This window comes from Ptiloglossa arizonensis, chromosome 7 (assembly GCF_051014685.1).
Source record: "Ptiloglossa arizonensis isolate GNS036 chromosome 7, iyPtiAriz1_principal, whole genome shotgun sequence".
Taxonomy (NCBI): domain Eukaryota; kingdom Metazoa; phylum Arthropoda; class Insecta; order Hymenoptera; family Colletidae; genus Ptiloglossa; species Ptiloglossa arizonensis.
This window is the reverse complement of record NC_135054.1, coordinates 9038118-9055240: the sequence shown is the minus strand read 5'-3', so window position 1 is coordinate 9055240 and position 17123 is coordinate 9038118. Positions and strand designations below refer to the sequence as shown.

The following is a 17123-nucleotide window of genomic DNA, read 5'->3' as shown; positions in this document are numbered from 1 at the left end:
TTCATTTCTAGATTTAGTAACCCGGCTCATTAATACATAACATTACAAGGGTAGGAATTCAATAATTTTTGACATATTAATGATTAAAGTTTGATTATTACGTAAATAGCCGGTAGATTCAAGTTCGATTCCTGATGAATGTATAATATTTTTTCCCCTCGACACAGATAAATTTAAATAATGAAATTCACTCGTACAAATGCTAATTAACTTTCAAATAAAATGTCTTCGTATTTCTTACAATCTATAACATATATAAAAATATAAAAATTTGGTATTGATAAGCAGGTGAAATTCTCCAATCACAATAGCTGAAAACAAAGGAAGCTCGTAACTATTATTTTCTGATTGCTTAGAATTTACGTACATATATTATGTAAAGAATTTTCTTCTCTGGCGAGTATTAAGATAGACATTTTCTACCATTGTACTCTATTATTGTTAACTTTTGTACGTTAACAACGTGTTCAACATAAAAAATAAAAGTGCCAATAACAAATTTAGCGGTCATATGCAGACGGTAGAAGAATAATTATATCTTTGTTATAAAAATTATTTCAGTTATGTGTAATTGAAATATGTATGTATATACATATATACTTTACGTGATTGTAAAGTTTTATTTTTATACTCACACTGATTGATATTGTCGAAACTTTGATACCAATATATTTTAATTTCACTAACACAGTTATATAATAACATTACATTTTTATTAATTCGCAAATTGTGAAATATTTAGTCTCAACAGTGACAATAAATGATGTAACTTTTAAAAATCGAAACAAGTTTAATGGGTTTTAATGTTATTTAAAATATAAATAATTGCTATATATAGGTAACTTCGTTAGTAAGGTGCTTTAAATAAAGCACCTCGTATTTGTTTACACAATACTTTTACTTTGCAATAAATTAACTATTGTCAAATACACTACCGCTCATAATTATTTAAATGAGACAGATTTTATGCTTCACTCCTATTTTTAAAGATAGACAAATATCCTTTGCTATTGTCAAGACAAATAACTCTTTGTATAAAATATAATACTTTTATTATAGTTATACCTACTCTAAACCTTTGTTATTGGATTATTATCCCCTATTATATCTGTGATACCTCAAACCGGTATTATATAGGATATTATCATCATTTTATTCTTTTAAAATTACTGATCTGGTTTATCGCTCTGTATTAATAACCACATGCACAATACTAACTTTTGTGAATTGAGTTGAACAAGCTATCATGTGTCGTTCACCGTGTTGAACGCGGCAAGTGCCAACAGTTTAAAAATGTGCTGCATTTTTGTGATCGATAGGGACACAATCATCCAGTTTCTCGTCGATGTTTTCGTACAACGATCTGATCCACTGGAGGCCGGCACTCCGTTCAAGAATAGAAAGTAAATGTCGAGATGGGCGTGGCTATGAAGACCACAGATAGTCATGAAACTGAAACTTACTGCCGCCCTTTGTGCGACCCCCCGAAAAGAAAGTCGGCGGAGCAGCGTGGCCCTGCCCCGCCCCCATGATATTGGTAAACGTCCCCTCTCCCAACAGACTCGGAGTAGGCGGAGACACCGTGCTGCAAGGGTGGGGACGGACCAGATGTTATGCTGTACGATGTATGCTCGTATGCAGTTATTTCTTAATTTCCTTCGGAATCGTGCAAGTATGGTCACTGTGAAAGTTTTAGGGCTCGATCTCACCCTAAGGAGTCGGAGAAGTCTTTGGAAAATTCTTCCCGCGTAAAAGAATAAAAGGGAAAAATATGTGAGAGCTGGTTTTCATTCATCAACTTATTTTTAAACTTAAAGACGTGCGGATGTTCGGATGTCCTTGTTTCTAATTCATTATGTAAGATATAAAGTATTCCTTCATAAGAAATTCTCGCGACTTTCGCAATTTCATGCACTTTTACTCTACAATTTGCCAAAACCATGTCATTGACTTTATTCACAATCTTTGGTGAGGCTGAATGTGGTTTATTACTTGTGTCTTTGTAATCATATTTGAATTTCAAAACCCAAAAATTCACGGTGGTAAATGAAGCTGAAGAATTTTCAAGAACAGTTGCAAATCTTACAGTAAATATATATTAAAAAGCTGCCAATTCCACAACATGAAAACAGTAACAAATAGAAAACATCTTAATATCTTTGAAAAAGAAAAAGGCACTTACCAATATTCGAGTATGTTTATAATAATATTTTCAAGACAAGCACACTTATACTACGAAAAAAATGAGTGTGAATCGCTTTCCATGACACTATATATTGATATTAAAATTTCTGAAAAGATTTTAATTATCAGGTATTACAAAAATTCGATAAAATCTAGAATTTTAGTCACAAATTACCACTTTTCAGACCATTGTGTAGTAATTCCGAAAACTTTTCAATCTATCCTCGTATGTTTTTCACGGTGAAAGGCAAGTGCCCTTAGTTAAATAACTGGTGTTATAGCCTATAGATTCCAAATATCTATTGAATACATACATGCAATTTTATACATGGTATTTTATTTACCGTCTCGAACATCCTATTTTGCAAAATTATAAAGGCGTTCGAATATTTATGAGCGGTAGTGTATATTACTTTAAACATATTACAAATATATAATAATAAAATTTAAATATACATAAACAAAAGTCTATCTGAAAAATGTACACGTACGTAGATATATAGATTATAATACCATTGCAATACAAACTACCATATTGTCTAAAATGTTGGTAATATACAAACAAAGTAATTTATAATGACCCATTTTGGTTATTAATGAGTCAATGTATCAAAAATATTAAAAAATTTACAGTAATTTATCAGTAAAGCTTAGTAAAGCCATTGTGATGAGTCCAATTAGCAAATCCGAAACGCTATACAAAAGGATTTGAAGGATTAAATGTGTTTCCAAAATCAGAATGAAGCTTTTGGAAGCAGTTATGAGATGAATAATTATTTAGAAAAGAGGGGGGAGGGGTCTCATCGATTTTTATAATTTTTGAATATATTGTAGAAATCGTCATTTTCAATAACTTTTCCTGTAGATATAACAACTGCTCGGCTTTAGTTTTCGAAATTTTTGTAAAAAACTATTACTACTATTATAATGGATATCCCCTATAACTACACGTCTATGGCAGCACATACGTCATGTATTGGCTCGCCGATTGTTTACAGTTTCTATAAATATATTGAGGTGGCATGGTTGACAATGGACGCAGAAAACCAAATTTTATTTAAACTTAAACATAATATCTAATAACTAATTTAATGGACTACATTCAAATTACATTTGGGTTGGTTCACTTAATTTGAACTTCATCTATTAAATTAGTTACTAGGTAGAATAGTTAGGTTTGAGTAAGATTTGAGTTACCTTTTTATTCCGACCGGTTACCTAAATCGAATTTTTATACCCGTTATATGCGTCTATTGCCGGCCATTTTAATGTGTCTATAGAAACTTTAGACAATTGGCATCCATTTACACATACGCTATCATGGATGCGTAGTTACGAACGACATTCATTGTACTAGTAGTAATAAAGTTTTGCAAAAATCTCGGAAACTGAGACCGAGCGGACGTACACACACACATGTATATAGTGTACACATATATGATACGTACAGGAAAAATTGTTCAAAGTGTTGATCTTTGCAACATATCTAAAAATTATCGGAAACTGTGAGACACGCCCCTCTTTTTTCTGAATAATTATCCATATACATACGTAAACATGTAAAGACTATTACAACAATAAATAATATTTAAATTGTTTGATTACTTCATAAATTCTTCGGTCTTAAAAATACTATTTGTGAGATACAAAGTATGTCATAAAATATGGCGTGTTCGAAAAATGAAAAATAGGTTTAAAATAAGAAAACAAGTATTAGAAATATATATATTTTAAAATTAAGTTAGATAATTAATTACTAATAGTTAACACTGAACGACTAGACTGTTCGAAATTGTATCTCTTTTTTCATTTCTACTAAAGCTTTAGAACCAAAATAATGTGTTCACTTTTTATTAATTTTATACGAGTTACAATGGCTTGGTTCTTCTAGTGTTAACTATTATGTATCCATAAGATTTCATATTGATAAGTTTTTTTAGCAAGATATTAAATTGAAAAAGAGAATCTAAAAGGTTAATAACAACACAACGAGCATTTAATTTTGAATACTAATTGTCTGGAGTAATAATTGTTTTTATATCCCCAGAACTTCAAATCTATAGTATTTTTAACATATATTGATTTTAATAACAAGAGGAGCTATCTTATCACGAGTACTATAATTGTTCTAAAAAAAAGGAAATGCAACCAGTGTTTGTAACTGCAAACTTAACAGGTATTCTTATTAAACATTCTTGTAAATAAATGTGGATGTAATTTAGAAAATAAGCATTTCCAGATTCATGTCTCCATGATTCTTTCACTTATACAATGAATAAATAGATTCTAGAGATTGGCCATCTTTTTCATAAACACCCTGTATATGTAATTGATAATATTTGCAGTAAAATCTGCTAAATTACGGTAGAACAAACAAAATTACTGTAAATCTCACCAAAAATAGCAAGACATTCCTATATTGCAAATTATTTGAAATTTCTTATTTTAAGTGCAAGTGATTAATTTGTGTACAATACTAACTTAAAGATATAAATATATACCAAAATATTCTATAGATGTTTACACAAATATGGAATAGTTTTGAAGATCAATTAATTATGCCAATACAAATTACAAAGTTCCTTAAGATTTTGTAATCCACGATATCGTTATCGAGATACACGAATAGAGGAGTTACAATTTGTAAAATTCTTTGCAGCCTAAAATCTACCTCGTCTCGTTGAACGAAGTATAGTCACTAGTGAAACTGGTAAAAAACTTTTGGAGATGATCATAAAGGTTACTGAACAAATTTCCTATATTTGTGTAAATACATTATATATTGAAAAGCGGGATTTGTCTCTGAACTATAATCTAAGTTTATGATTTTTTTATAATATCTGTTGCATGAGATAATAGTAATTTTTAAAGAAGTATACTAAAATTTCTATGGAATAAAAGTAGTTTACCGACTACTTTAAGTTAACGTAAAGATTTTATTTCATACGAATAAGTTTCTTTCTACAAGTGATACGAATGTTCGAGTTTTCAAATCTGTAAGTTGTACTCGCACAACTTCAGTATTAACCATTTGGTTAAGAACGATTATACTTGTCCGTTGCAAAACGATTTCTAGGTACTAAGGGCCATTTTAATTGCCCACGGAAAACTAATATATATACACACACAAACACACAAGGTAGTCCACGCAAATGTGCATCTTTATATTTTCCAGAATATGCGTTGCATAAAAAAATGTATAAAAAAGTTGCATGGTTTCAAGGTGTACACTACGTAGTGTACACGAAATCACGAATACGATAGAAGATTACGGATTATGATAAACGTTGTCGTGTTGATAAACATTGACACGTAAACATCACTGCCCTACGAAAATCTGTGACGAGCTTGAATCTCCAACTTGACATCACTTAAAGAAAATTTTCAAGAAATAAAGTGAAATTACTCGTTAAATATTAGTTAACTATATTCAGTATTAACAAAGGTCAAAATACTTTTTTTTACTTAGAATTCGATATTCTTCCATATTTTGATACGAAAAATATAGCATTCTATTTAAAGAAACAAAGTTGACCTTCGAATCTCTGAAACGCCTCCACCTATAAAAAAGATAAATGCACTACACAGGGTGCATCTTGAAACCATGCAATTTTTGTATGCATCATCTATCTTTTCATGCAATCCATATTTTGAAAGTTATAAAAGTGCACATGTATCCCTGTATGTATATATATATATATTTGATGTTGATCTACATATGTATACTATAAAGTATAATATTATAGGAAATGTACGAGTTTCAGTAATCCTATGGGTATTAAATTGTAACCTTGCTTGCGTACTCGTAGCGTCTCGTATTGCATACGTTTTTCGCGGTGGGACTCTGCCGTAGTGAAAAAGTTAATGAAATTATCAGCGGTAGCTTCGCCCACTCTAGTTTCATCAACGATTATAGATACTTTTATATAAAATGTTGAATATGATGTCGGAAGCATTTCATTTTTCAAACATATCATACTTACTGAACACACATTTGATCTATCCTTTGTACAGAGTGATTCTCTAGTCGGTGGACTCAAAGGCAGTGTCACTGTTTAAAGACCTCAGCGATAATTCCGTGTAAGTCTCGTTTATAGTTCACAGACACTACAAATGCAGTAATCTCTGTTGTAGTAGTCGTTGTCGTCGACCAGCCAATAATGTAACAGGGGCATCATCGACTACTTTATCAATATATACAAACACGGGATTATCGCTGAGGTGTTTAGGCGATGGCATGGATTTGAGTCCACTGACAAGAGAATTATATTGTATAATAAGTGGTAACGAATGTACATACCTATAAGATTTACAATAAGATAGCCGAGTATTTTATTGAAAAAATGAATCATCTCTTGTATACGCGTATATATAATAATATCTGCATTATACGGATCGATAATTTGTATTGACCACATTGTTGTTTAAATTGGACGAATAATAGCGAAGTTTAATGCCTTTTCTGTACGAATACAGATATACCGATTTAACCTAACGTAAGTATACTAAAAATATGATACATGTTTGGTATTTTTATCTACCCAAAAATAATTCTTCTCTTTTAGATTACAAGATTTTCTTGCTCACATGTATATTACATTATATAATTCTATTACTTGTTGTTAACCTTTTATTTCAGAAATGTGTATTGCATTATTAATGCTGATTATAATTACCATTAAATAATTATCAGAACTGACACGACTAGTAGATGACTGATTTGATTCTATTAATAGAGACATTAGATGTCATAATAAAAGTAGTACCAACTAATGTTATTACCTGAATAATTACTGAGTTACGTTAATTTTTACTAATTGATAATTGTCAAAATAATTATAATTTTCCTATAAATCAGTATTATACCTTTGTAGTTGTTGATGATAATTTTGAGTGATAATGATAATAATGATGATGATAATGAGAGATGATGTAATAATAGCAATAAAAATCATAATGATTACGATATGATGAACATGATAACAAAAAATAATAATATCAGTAATATCATTAATAGCTTATAGTAATAAAAATAAAAATAATAATAATTATAATAATAATAATAATAATAATAATAATAATAATAATAATAATAATAATAATAATATAACAGCCAGTTACACATACGACGAAACAACTGGTAATATTGATTATCATTACAATACACACATAAACAAAAAAATATACTTATGTATGTATTTTTTTTGTTTAATTACGGAGAACATTCCTTTTTATGTTACCCCAATTCCGAAGAATCGAATGCAAAACGAGTATTCTTATATCAATGGCTTGAAAAATATTATTAAGCACAGAGTGTCCCATGTACTTCGATATTAGAATTATTTTCTATATCGTTAGAATTTCAAAAAAATGTTTTTTAAAATAGATATTTTCACAGTAGGGGATCTCTATACGATGAAAGTATAATAGGTTCCTAATCGAACCACTATCAAGTACTAACAAGAAATATGACATTATATTTAAAAAAACAAACACGATACTTTGAGTATTTTCCTCACGCCTTCGTCTAAAATGAAAATTTTTTATCGTCAAATGTTCACTTGAAAATTATATAACATTTATTATAATAAGCATGTTCTTGAAATTCTAAATTGTTACGTTTATTATTTTTATAAAATTTTGATATATCTTCTAAATGTGGAACAAATACTTAAAGTGATAAAATTGAGTGGTACACCCTGTATGTACAGGGTGTTTCGTTATATGTAAGATCTATTTCAAGGATGGATATAGCATTTAAAAAACAGTAAAATAAAGTCCCTTAAACGTATGTCAATTTTGACATTGATCTCAAGTTGTAGCGAGTTTTGCGTTGTCAATGTCTCTCTCGTTCGTAAATAATGTTCAATATTTATGTGTGAGTTTGTTTTACGACTCATTTAAGTTTTTTTTTTTTTTTATAAGAGCATTACGTGTCAAATTATTCTAATCGACAAATGGTCGATCTAGATTCGATGTATTAGCTTGTGGAATGTGATTTAAGTCCATTGGATTTTTACTTGTAGCGTCATTTAATATTTATTGTCCACGTTGTACGTCTACTGAAATATTCCAACAGAGAACTGGCAATAAATTTCCAGCAAATTCAAGTAACCTAGATTATTTTTACCTAGATTTCTCAAAAGGATAAAAAGATCAATGACAGAATATTTATATTCTTGTACTGAAATGTAAGGTGACCATTTTCACCAGATAAACAGCAAAGGTAAGCAGACAAGATTGCCAGAATAGAAAACTTGCTGTGACCCAGAAACAAGGTCGAACAGAACGTACATTTACACGAACTCATTTTATTATTGTTTAATACTATGCCCATTCCCGATGAGGATCTTACATATTACCGGTTACCGTGTACAATTTTCTAATTTCTTTTCTCTAAAGCAAATGGAATTCAATTCAAGATATATTTCTGTATAATATCAATAACAATTAATTTCCAAATAAGAAGCTGAATTTACTATATATTATCTATGTTGCTAAAGTGAGTGTGCCATATACATATGTAAACAGTTTCTTTTAAAAAGTACATTTTTGAATAAAGGAGATTCTCCACAAAGAAACGTTTCTCCAACTATTAGGAGACGCAGATATATATATATATATATATATCTCTTTTTCATTTCATTTGTCTCTTTTTCTCTCTTTTTCTCACACATTCTGGCTTTTCTATTTCATTTGTGCTGAAAGAACGAGGGAGATCAAAAAGCAGAAGTAAGGGTAAAGAAAAATACTCATGGAGAACGATCTTCAACTAAGATCAGCGAGCAAACAACCCACCAGAATGATCAGCAGTGGTGTATTCCGTGAGGAGTGGCGAGGCTGCCAAGGCTGCATAATTGGCGTAATCGGCGTATGGCGTATAGATTAACCCGTGAGGATCACCAGCAGAGAGAAGAGATCCTGGTGGACCTGAACCGTTCAGAAGAGATGCTGCGGTCGTTGGTACGGATATCCGTGGTGAGAGTATTAATGGTGCTCCCAACGGAGCACTGGGTGTTCTCATGGGTGTAGCTAAGCCCGGAAGAAGACGCTGCGTTTCCGCCGCAGCAGCTGCAACGCGTCTCCATTCTTCATCGCAAGCTGAAATATCAAATGCTACACTGATTCCAAACTATATTCAAATAAGATTTTCAAGGATTCTTAGTTATTATAATTAAGCAAGTAGTATACGAAACATTGATAAAGGGAGATTGAAGTCAATTCTTTTTCGACATTTATCATTGAAATTATCGAAAAAAAAAAAAACATGTATATAAGTACGCATTTACCATTTCGAGTAAACCATCGAAAGAAGGAACGATTTAACATTTAATTTTTCTTTTCGTATATTTAAGTAGTGTTACAGTTATAAGTTTTCATTATAATATTGTAACTAACAATAAGTGTAGTTCGGTTAAAAAATATTGAAAGAGAGAGTCTAAACGTAGAAGATACAAATTGTAATGACAGCGAAAATGATAGGAGCACGTTAGAAGATTTGTTGAGTAAGTATAAAATCAAAATTATATTTAATTGTAATAGTATCATTATATACAAGTTATTTAACTCAGTATTGCTCTATTTCACTTTGTTTCGGGAAGTTCTTTATCGTACGATATACGTGTAAACGTGGCCAATTTAGCAAATAACAATAATACGTGTGAGTACAAGTGTCATCGTTTCGCACCAATCAATCAAATTCTCTGACTCAATTACTTTGCCCAAACTTTACTAGAGTATTTTGTCAATAGCCCTGACACATTTTAGGTTGTTCAAAAACGATTCGAATTGAGTCAAGTGGCTCGAAAGAAGTGCAGTGGAAATTCCGAACATACTTTCAAGTTAGAGTCGTTCTTGAAGCTGAAGAAAATGGACCAATAGTTGTAGACCACTTAACTGATTACTCGGGCATTAGTGTAAACACTGCCTGGATGGACTATCTTTGGATGAGTTCTCATCCAAAGATGAGAATGTAATGAACATTTATCTCCATCTTTGGATGGACTATAGGTACATAGTCGCACAATTATTATAAATAAAGAGTGGCACGATAGAAGCTTGTTTGTATGTTCGGAACTTTTCGTTTCTTTCAATGTGTACATAATACATTCTTTTAATTTTGCATTGCTTCCACTACTATTTATTAAAAATAATGTTAAATATTTATATATTCATTGAATATTAATTAAAAATTGTACATCTTATACTGTTCAATTTATCCTAACAGCTGTTTTCAAGTAATATTGGAAAAGATATAGGTTTTTGTTAAGAATGTAGATTGTAAGTTTTGAAAATTGATTTCGTCCTATTTCATGTATTTCGCTTCAAAGTAAAGTTATCGTTTTTTTTTTTACATAAAAAAACAATGACACTTCTTCGTTTCATTATTTTTTAATGCCATTCGTTTAAAAAAAAATGGTTAATAGCAATGCGAAGACTATATACGTGCAAAGAGTATAATTGTATGATAGATAAAACCCGCTATGAAAGAATTTTTCTAATGCAAAGTACAAGAAAACGACTACTAAGAAGTATACCTGTAGCTGCAGCAACTTTTGTATTGGAATCCCGATAGGTACCATTTATAATAGCGAGCTCCATTAATTGTCGTTTTTTTAGTTCATCCTCTCCATCAGCCTGCTAACAGTCAATATAATTTATAAGAAATATATTAATACTGACTGGACAAATCGTACAAATGAAAAAAATAGATAGTGATTGTATCCACTTGTTTACTTCCTAACAATATCTATTATTTCTACATCGTACATTTGAAATTTTTCACATTTTCTCGTTGTTGCACGGAGCACAATAATTTTGCATCTAGAACGAAGTATTCAACAATAAATAGAACGTAGTTTTACACTTTAGATCGTAATTGTGTACTAGAAATTGTAGTACAGATACTATTTTTAAATACTGTTAATGTTAGATTAAAAATTAATTGCCAACACATTCAAGGAATTTAAACTCTCATCAAACATGCGATTTAAACATTAATTGATTAATATGTTCGTCGTGAACTGTGCATTATCATTTGTTCTCCTATTAGTATTAATTTAATAAATGATATAAACATGCAACTACGAAGGGGCTAGAACAACATAGTGATAAAATAACGAAAAACTGGAAACGAAGTTACAACATTATTAATTATTGTAGTTAATAACAGGAACTTTCTCACCACGGGAATAAGGAGTTTCTTGACTTCTTCCACAGCTCTGGCAAGTTTCAACGTGGCACGATTTTCCGTATCTTCGACTGTCAATAAAACATGTAGTTCATCTGTCAGGTGTTCCCAGTTTGGTTTACCGCGGTTTAATTCTTCCTAATAAAGAAATTACCGTGAATAAGTATTGTGTTATAATACGTTCTGTACAAGATAATATTATAACTGATACAACAAATTCTAACAGAATATCAATGTCAGTATCGTAGAATTGGTTCGATAATTTTAGATAAAAGATTCGTGGTTTTTTGTATTTCTTTAAAGTACAATAGATATATAATTCTTTGTCGTGATTGTTCGACTATTCTTGCCGGAGTTGAGCCGAGGTTTCGGTAGTCTCATCTGCTAAACCATACAGGTGTTGTTGGAGCATAGTTGTTTCGGCTAGTAGCACAAAAACTATCCATCATCCTTGGACAACACCTGTACCGTATAGAGAAGAAAAAGACGACGCGCTGTTGGTATAGTTTTGGCGATTAGGACATGACGTATCATACTCTGGAAGTGAGCTCTATATGGGTGGGTCAACAGTCTACTTTGGTGGGGTTAATCCTCGAAGGACAGACCTCGTGGAGGCCAAGCTGGATCATTTCTGACCCAAAATCACGCATAAACAGATTCTAAAGTGTAATTTTTTTCTTGCATTTTACGAACAGGTTTATTATAGAGAAAAAATATAGGTTTTTTACAGAGAAAAGAGGAACCAGCATATTTAGAAAATAAATAATATTGATTAATTTTCTGCACAATTTCTACACAAAATTATCGTTATTCAAATATTCGACCATTCTGAACGCACGGAAATACTCTTGATATACTTCGACTGTTTCGTTAAGTGTCTAAAAGACGACCAACGTAAGTTTTTTTAACGGAAAAACAAGTAATGTCTGTCAAATAAGTGACTTCTACGCCAATTTTGTGCGAAAGCGTTATGAAAAATTTTGAGAAAAGATTCTTAGTCTGTGACAAAAACCGAGGTGGCCATTTGGAAGATATCTTGTTCCATTATTAACTTTCACGTTTGTACTTTTAAATAAATAAAAAAAATATCAAGATTACTTAAACCGTTTCAGTGACGATCGAGACATCTTTTACTTATGGAATGATCTACTATGTTTAAATATATTTGTACCGGAGACTATGTTGGTGTATAATGGATAAAAAATTCAGAAGCGCGAAAAGAATTCGCAGAAGGAAATTTTCATTTTTATTTTAAGCAATTTTAATCTCTCTTGAGATTATTTTGTATTACACATCCTACGTACAAAATGTTATCAAGAAGTTATAATGTTTTAGACAGATAATTTACAGCTTTTCAGGAACGAGTTCACGGCATTGCAAACCTCTACTGTGGGTTTGCAAAGTATAACATTATACGACAGTGGAAGAGAGTAGTTCGTTTTGTGTAATTTTCCGATGAGAGAGAATTTACCGATGTTGTCTATGTACCTCTGGTGAGTGGTGGTTAAATATGAAAAAAAAATATATATATTATATATATTACACTATTTCTCGCTTTTAAGAGCCAATTTTCACACCAGATTTTCGTACCATATTCGTGACCACAGTGACCAAATCAGGTTCTTTAAATCGCTGACTGGACTGGAAAAAGCTGGTATAATAGCGAACGACCATCCCCTTCTTCATACATTGTGCTTTGAAGGCATTGATTTGAAGAAAGTCGTCAATGTCTTCAACACACGATGAGTGAAAGAAGGAGTTCTCCCACTTCTCCTAGTTATCGATTTAGGGAATCAGATCTGGCCACTGTGCTCGTGACTCTTGTTTATTCATGGTCGTAGACAAAACCGATAAGACACCTGTAGTGACAATATTACAGGTAGAATCTCGACAACGAGACCGCGACGATGTCACCTGACATTAATCGATTAGCTAGTCACCTAGCTAAGAGAAGAAACGTTAAAGATCATACAGATTATATGTAAAAAGCCAAAGATTCATTGTTCGTTAACGTTGAGAGTTTCTAAAATAAAATACATTATCTATGCATGATCGTGTTGTCATCGATCACGTACCAAAAAACCATTTAATTTCATTCTACAATGAAAATAAAGATTTCGTAATTACTTGTACGTATTAGGGCACATCTCGCTGATTTCGAGGAACTTTAAGTATATTATAAAGGATGAGATTTTGAATAACTTTTTCTTACGTATAATCGCTGCTACGCTTTATTTTCCGAAATATTCTGCTTATAAGCAGAAGCTCGCTGTCCGTAGCAGCACGAGCGTTAATATCGGATGGCCGCTTGTCTACTGTTTATGTGACATTCAACCAGCCAGCTACCAATGTGTTCTACCGGATGAACTTATTAAACTGACCTTTTCGTAGATTTTAATTTGTTGTACGTTGACTGGGATTATCTATTGTTTCTATGAATATAGTACAGCGGTCGACAATAAATATACAAGGTGATTTACAGGTTTAGGAATCTAAAGAAAAATACAAGGTTCCATTTAAAAATATCGATGATCTTCAATGAAAAAAGAAAAGAAAATGTCCTTAGAGAAATTTAATCCCGTTACTACGTAAACCTATTCGAAAAGTTTAAGTTTCAACTAAATAGTTTTTCATGTACCTGTAAGCAACAAAGATATTTACGTATACCTATTTAAATGATTCATTCTGTATGTGCATGGAATTGTAGATACAATTTGAATTATTTTGAAGCGCAAATAGCAGAAAATTTTCTTCGACGAAATTCAACTATGGTTCTCAAAATGATCGTGAATTCAACTCTCACTTGGGATAGGTGATGTCGAACGAGTTCACTAACGTGTCTATTGTAAAGAGAAAAACGATCGGTCTTGGATTAAGTAGGGTAGTAAAATGTGAATAGTGATGAGTAATTTTTACTTTTAGTCGTAGACTTTGCAAACACCGACCAAAATGTTTCACGAGTTTCTTCCACGGTTGAATTCTCTTTTTGCTCGTAATACAGTAGATCCTGCTTGGAAAGCGAAATATTGAATCGGCCAGGTGTTCCGAATTGAAAGTAGGTAGCGAAATTGATCTCGAATCAAAACTAGTGCAATATAGTATAACGTTTTTTTTTCTATATCATCGTTATATCTTTATGAAAGTATCATCAATGGAGTGGCCATGGTTCTCAACGAAAATGAGTCTAAACACGAACTTATTTAAAGGTGCGCGTATTTATGGAATTCAGAAGTATCGATTCGCTCACGAATAAAAATAATCCGAACAGAAACATGTCTCGGCTCATTTCCATTAGAAAACCCAGCGCTGATCCGTTGGCAACACCGTCACAAACGTACAACGAAGAATGTAAGAATTTTAAATTTCGTTAAAAGATGAAATAATACGATCCAGCGTGCGACAAGGATCGTTCTCGGCGGTCAGATGGCTTTTGTCGATACAGCTGCCGGGGCTCTCGTACAGAAGAAACATAAACAGTGATGGAGATGATTCCGCGCCTTGTATCCGGGATAAAAATTCGTTCTTGAAAGGGGGTACTACTGTACCATGGTGTATTCTTGAACTGACCTTGAGCTTCAGAACCTGAAATTGAAAAGAACGTTACTTCCTTCGAGTGTTTAGGTCTCAGTAACGATACAATCCAATTCACGTTTGTAACTACGTGGAAACGAGTTTATCAGTTTACGATTTCATCTTTCTGTTGGAAAGCCTGCTTGTAGCGACCTAATCGTTTGAATTTATCAACGATGGTTTCGTAATGCATATCTCAAAGGAAAGAAGAATCGATATAACTTTTATTCGTGGAAACGGTCTGCAATATTGTGCATGGAAAGATTTCCTGAACGTAGCTGTCCATCGCTATTCGTGTATTGTAACTTCGATGGAAATTGATTTGTGTATTTAATAAAACCTACGTGGTTTAAAACTGTCACACGAAGTGAATATTGTTCATTCTGATCAGCAGTTGTTCAAAATCTTGAATACGCAAGTTAAGAAAATCTACGTTCATCGATTTTTCAAGTAATCGAATACAACTCTATCACGAGACAACTCGAATAAAAATGTATAATTAGTAATGCAAAGGCTCAAAAATGTTAAATCGAGACGAGGCGAAAATTTTTTCTCGAGATTAAGACGAAACCTCGAAAGTATGTATCTAATTAAAGATTATTGAGATTCTGAAAAATGTTCGGGTAATCGCTGACCAAACTTTTATCTACAGTTTACTTAATTTTCACACTAGGTGCCCATCTTCGCTCAATTTTATAAACCTTTATGTACCAATGTATACATTGACAATCACAACTCGAAGCGAGTTACAGTTGATGTATATTTAATTATTTCCTACGTTGTGACAACAATTTTGTAATACACCTGTACACAAAATGAGTCGTAAACTCGTCAAATAACGTTATTGAATTCCACAACAACATTAATAATAATCATAATAGTCCATGAAGGCTCAGGGACACGATAAACCTAATGCATTCCCTGTGTGCAGTAAAAGGTGACTTGAAGGAAACATTCGTGTGCATAGAAACAGAAGATGCTTTAGAAAAGGCCATTTCTCAAAGTACGCCAGGGCACTTTTAAAGTCATTGCTGAAGAGTAGCAGTATATAGGCCGATGGTGACAGATCATTAAACAGACAGGTGTTTATCAAGACACCCGAAAACACTACAATAGAAAGAACCCGAATCGCAAACACTACAAACGCGACAACAACCAACAAACAATACAAAACATACATGACACAACCACAACTAACCACAAATGTGCAGAGAGTAATAGATCATGAGATACGTAAAAACATCACTAAGTGGTAAGGAACAAACCCAGCCAACACAAGACCGAAATTAACATGCAGAAGAGAGAATCATCCTGTACATCGGATTGATGAAGTACACAAATGACTATACGCCACAGATCACGAAGTTCAGTCAGTTATCTGACATTTTGATAATAAATAAATAGCTCACGCACTAATTCAGATCACGATGATGACACGTAATGATATTAGGAATGCCGTTTATACGTTTTGTAATCTTATTTTTGTCATTTATCGTATTCAGTTTGTTACGCGGCTCGTTCGGAAAAAGAACAGTGTTTGGTTGTTGAATCTGGAGAAATTTTAACGAGCCCATTGTATTTTCTCTTATTTTTAATATCAATGGGTATCCGTGGCGAATTAAACGAGACACATAGTAGACAAGATTTATCATTATGTCTGTTCCCAAGTCTCTTGTAGGAGAAACTGTTGATAGCCTCATTCACTTGGGTGTCGTGTAGAATATTGTTGACTGATACTTTATCAGGAGTCTGGTCCCACTAATCCAAGTTAAATAAAATAATGTTGAATGATTGTTTCTGCTTGTCATTCAACTCTGTTACTTTAAAAGTAACGCAAAAAGGTTCTCAATAACGACTATTTTAAGCTGTTTTATTGTCATTGGGATACTGTTGGTAAAATACAAATTTTAAAAAAGTGATTTATAGTGTATAGTGTGCGTAACAAAACGAAGGAAAATTTACCTTTGGAAATTTACTAATAACGATTAATAATTCGCAAAAATGAAAAACTGTGTCTCCAATGAATATTCTTTTTCACACAATATGAAACACAATAGTCTATGTATAACAATTAATTGATACAACATTGTATAAGTGGAATATATAAAAAAAACTGCTAAATATATTTTTAAAAACTAAATCATACTCAATGAATTTTATTAAGATCAGTAATGTAAAA

At 32.0% G+C, this 17123-nt stretch overlaps 1 protein-coding gene across 24 annotated transcripts in view; it reads right to left on the bottom strand.

Annotated features, from left to right (window-relative positions):
- How (protein held out wings) overlaps positions 1-17123 on the bottom strand; it is a 130821-nt gene that overhangs the window by 36871 nt on the left and 76827 nt on the right. For 11 of the 24 annotated variants that reach the window (XR_012992681.1, XM_076316111.1, XM_076316127.1 and 8 more), the window contains 3 exons: positions 11369-11512; positions 10722-10824; positions 8983-9300 (listed from right to left, as the gene is read on the bottom strand). Coding sequence is in view for 23 of the 24 variants with exons in the window: in XM_076316111.1 (XP_076172226.1) it covers positions 8983-9300; positions 10722-10824; positions 11369-11512 (565 nt within the window). In the remaining variant the exon portion in view is untranslated. Of the gene's footprint in view, positions 1-7328; positions 8886-8962; positions 9301-10721; positions 10825-11368; positions 11513-17123 lie in introns of those variants that run through there. The other 13 variants (XM_076316115.1, XM_076316124.1, XM_076316116.1 and 10 more) reach the window with 11 other exon arrangements.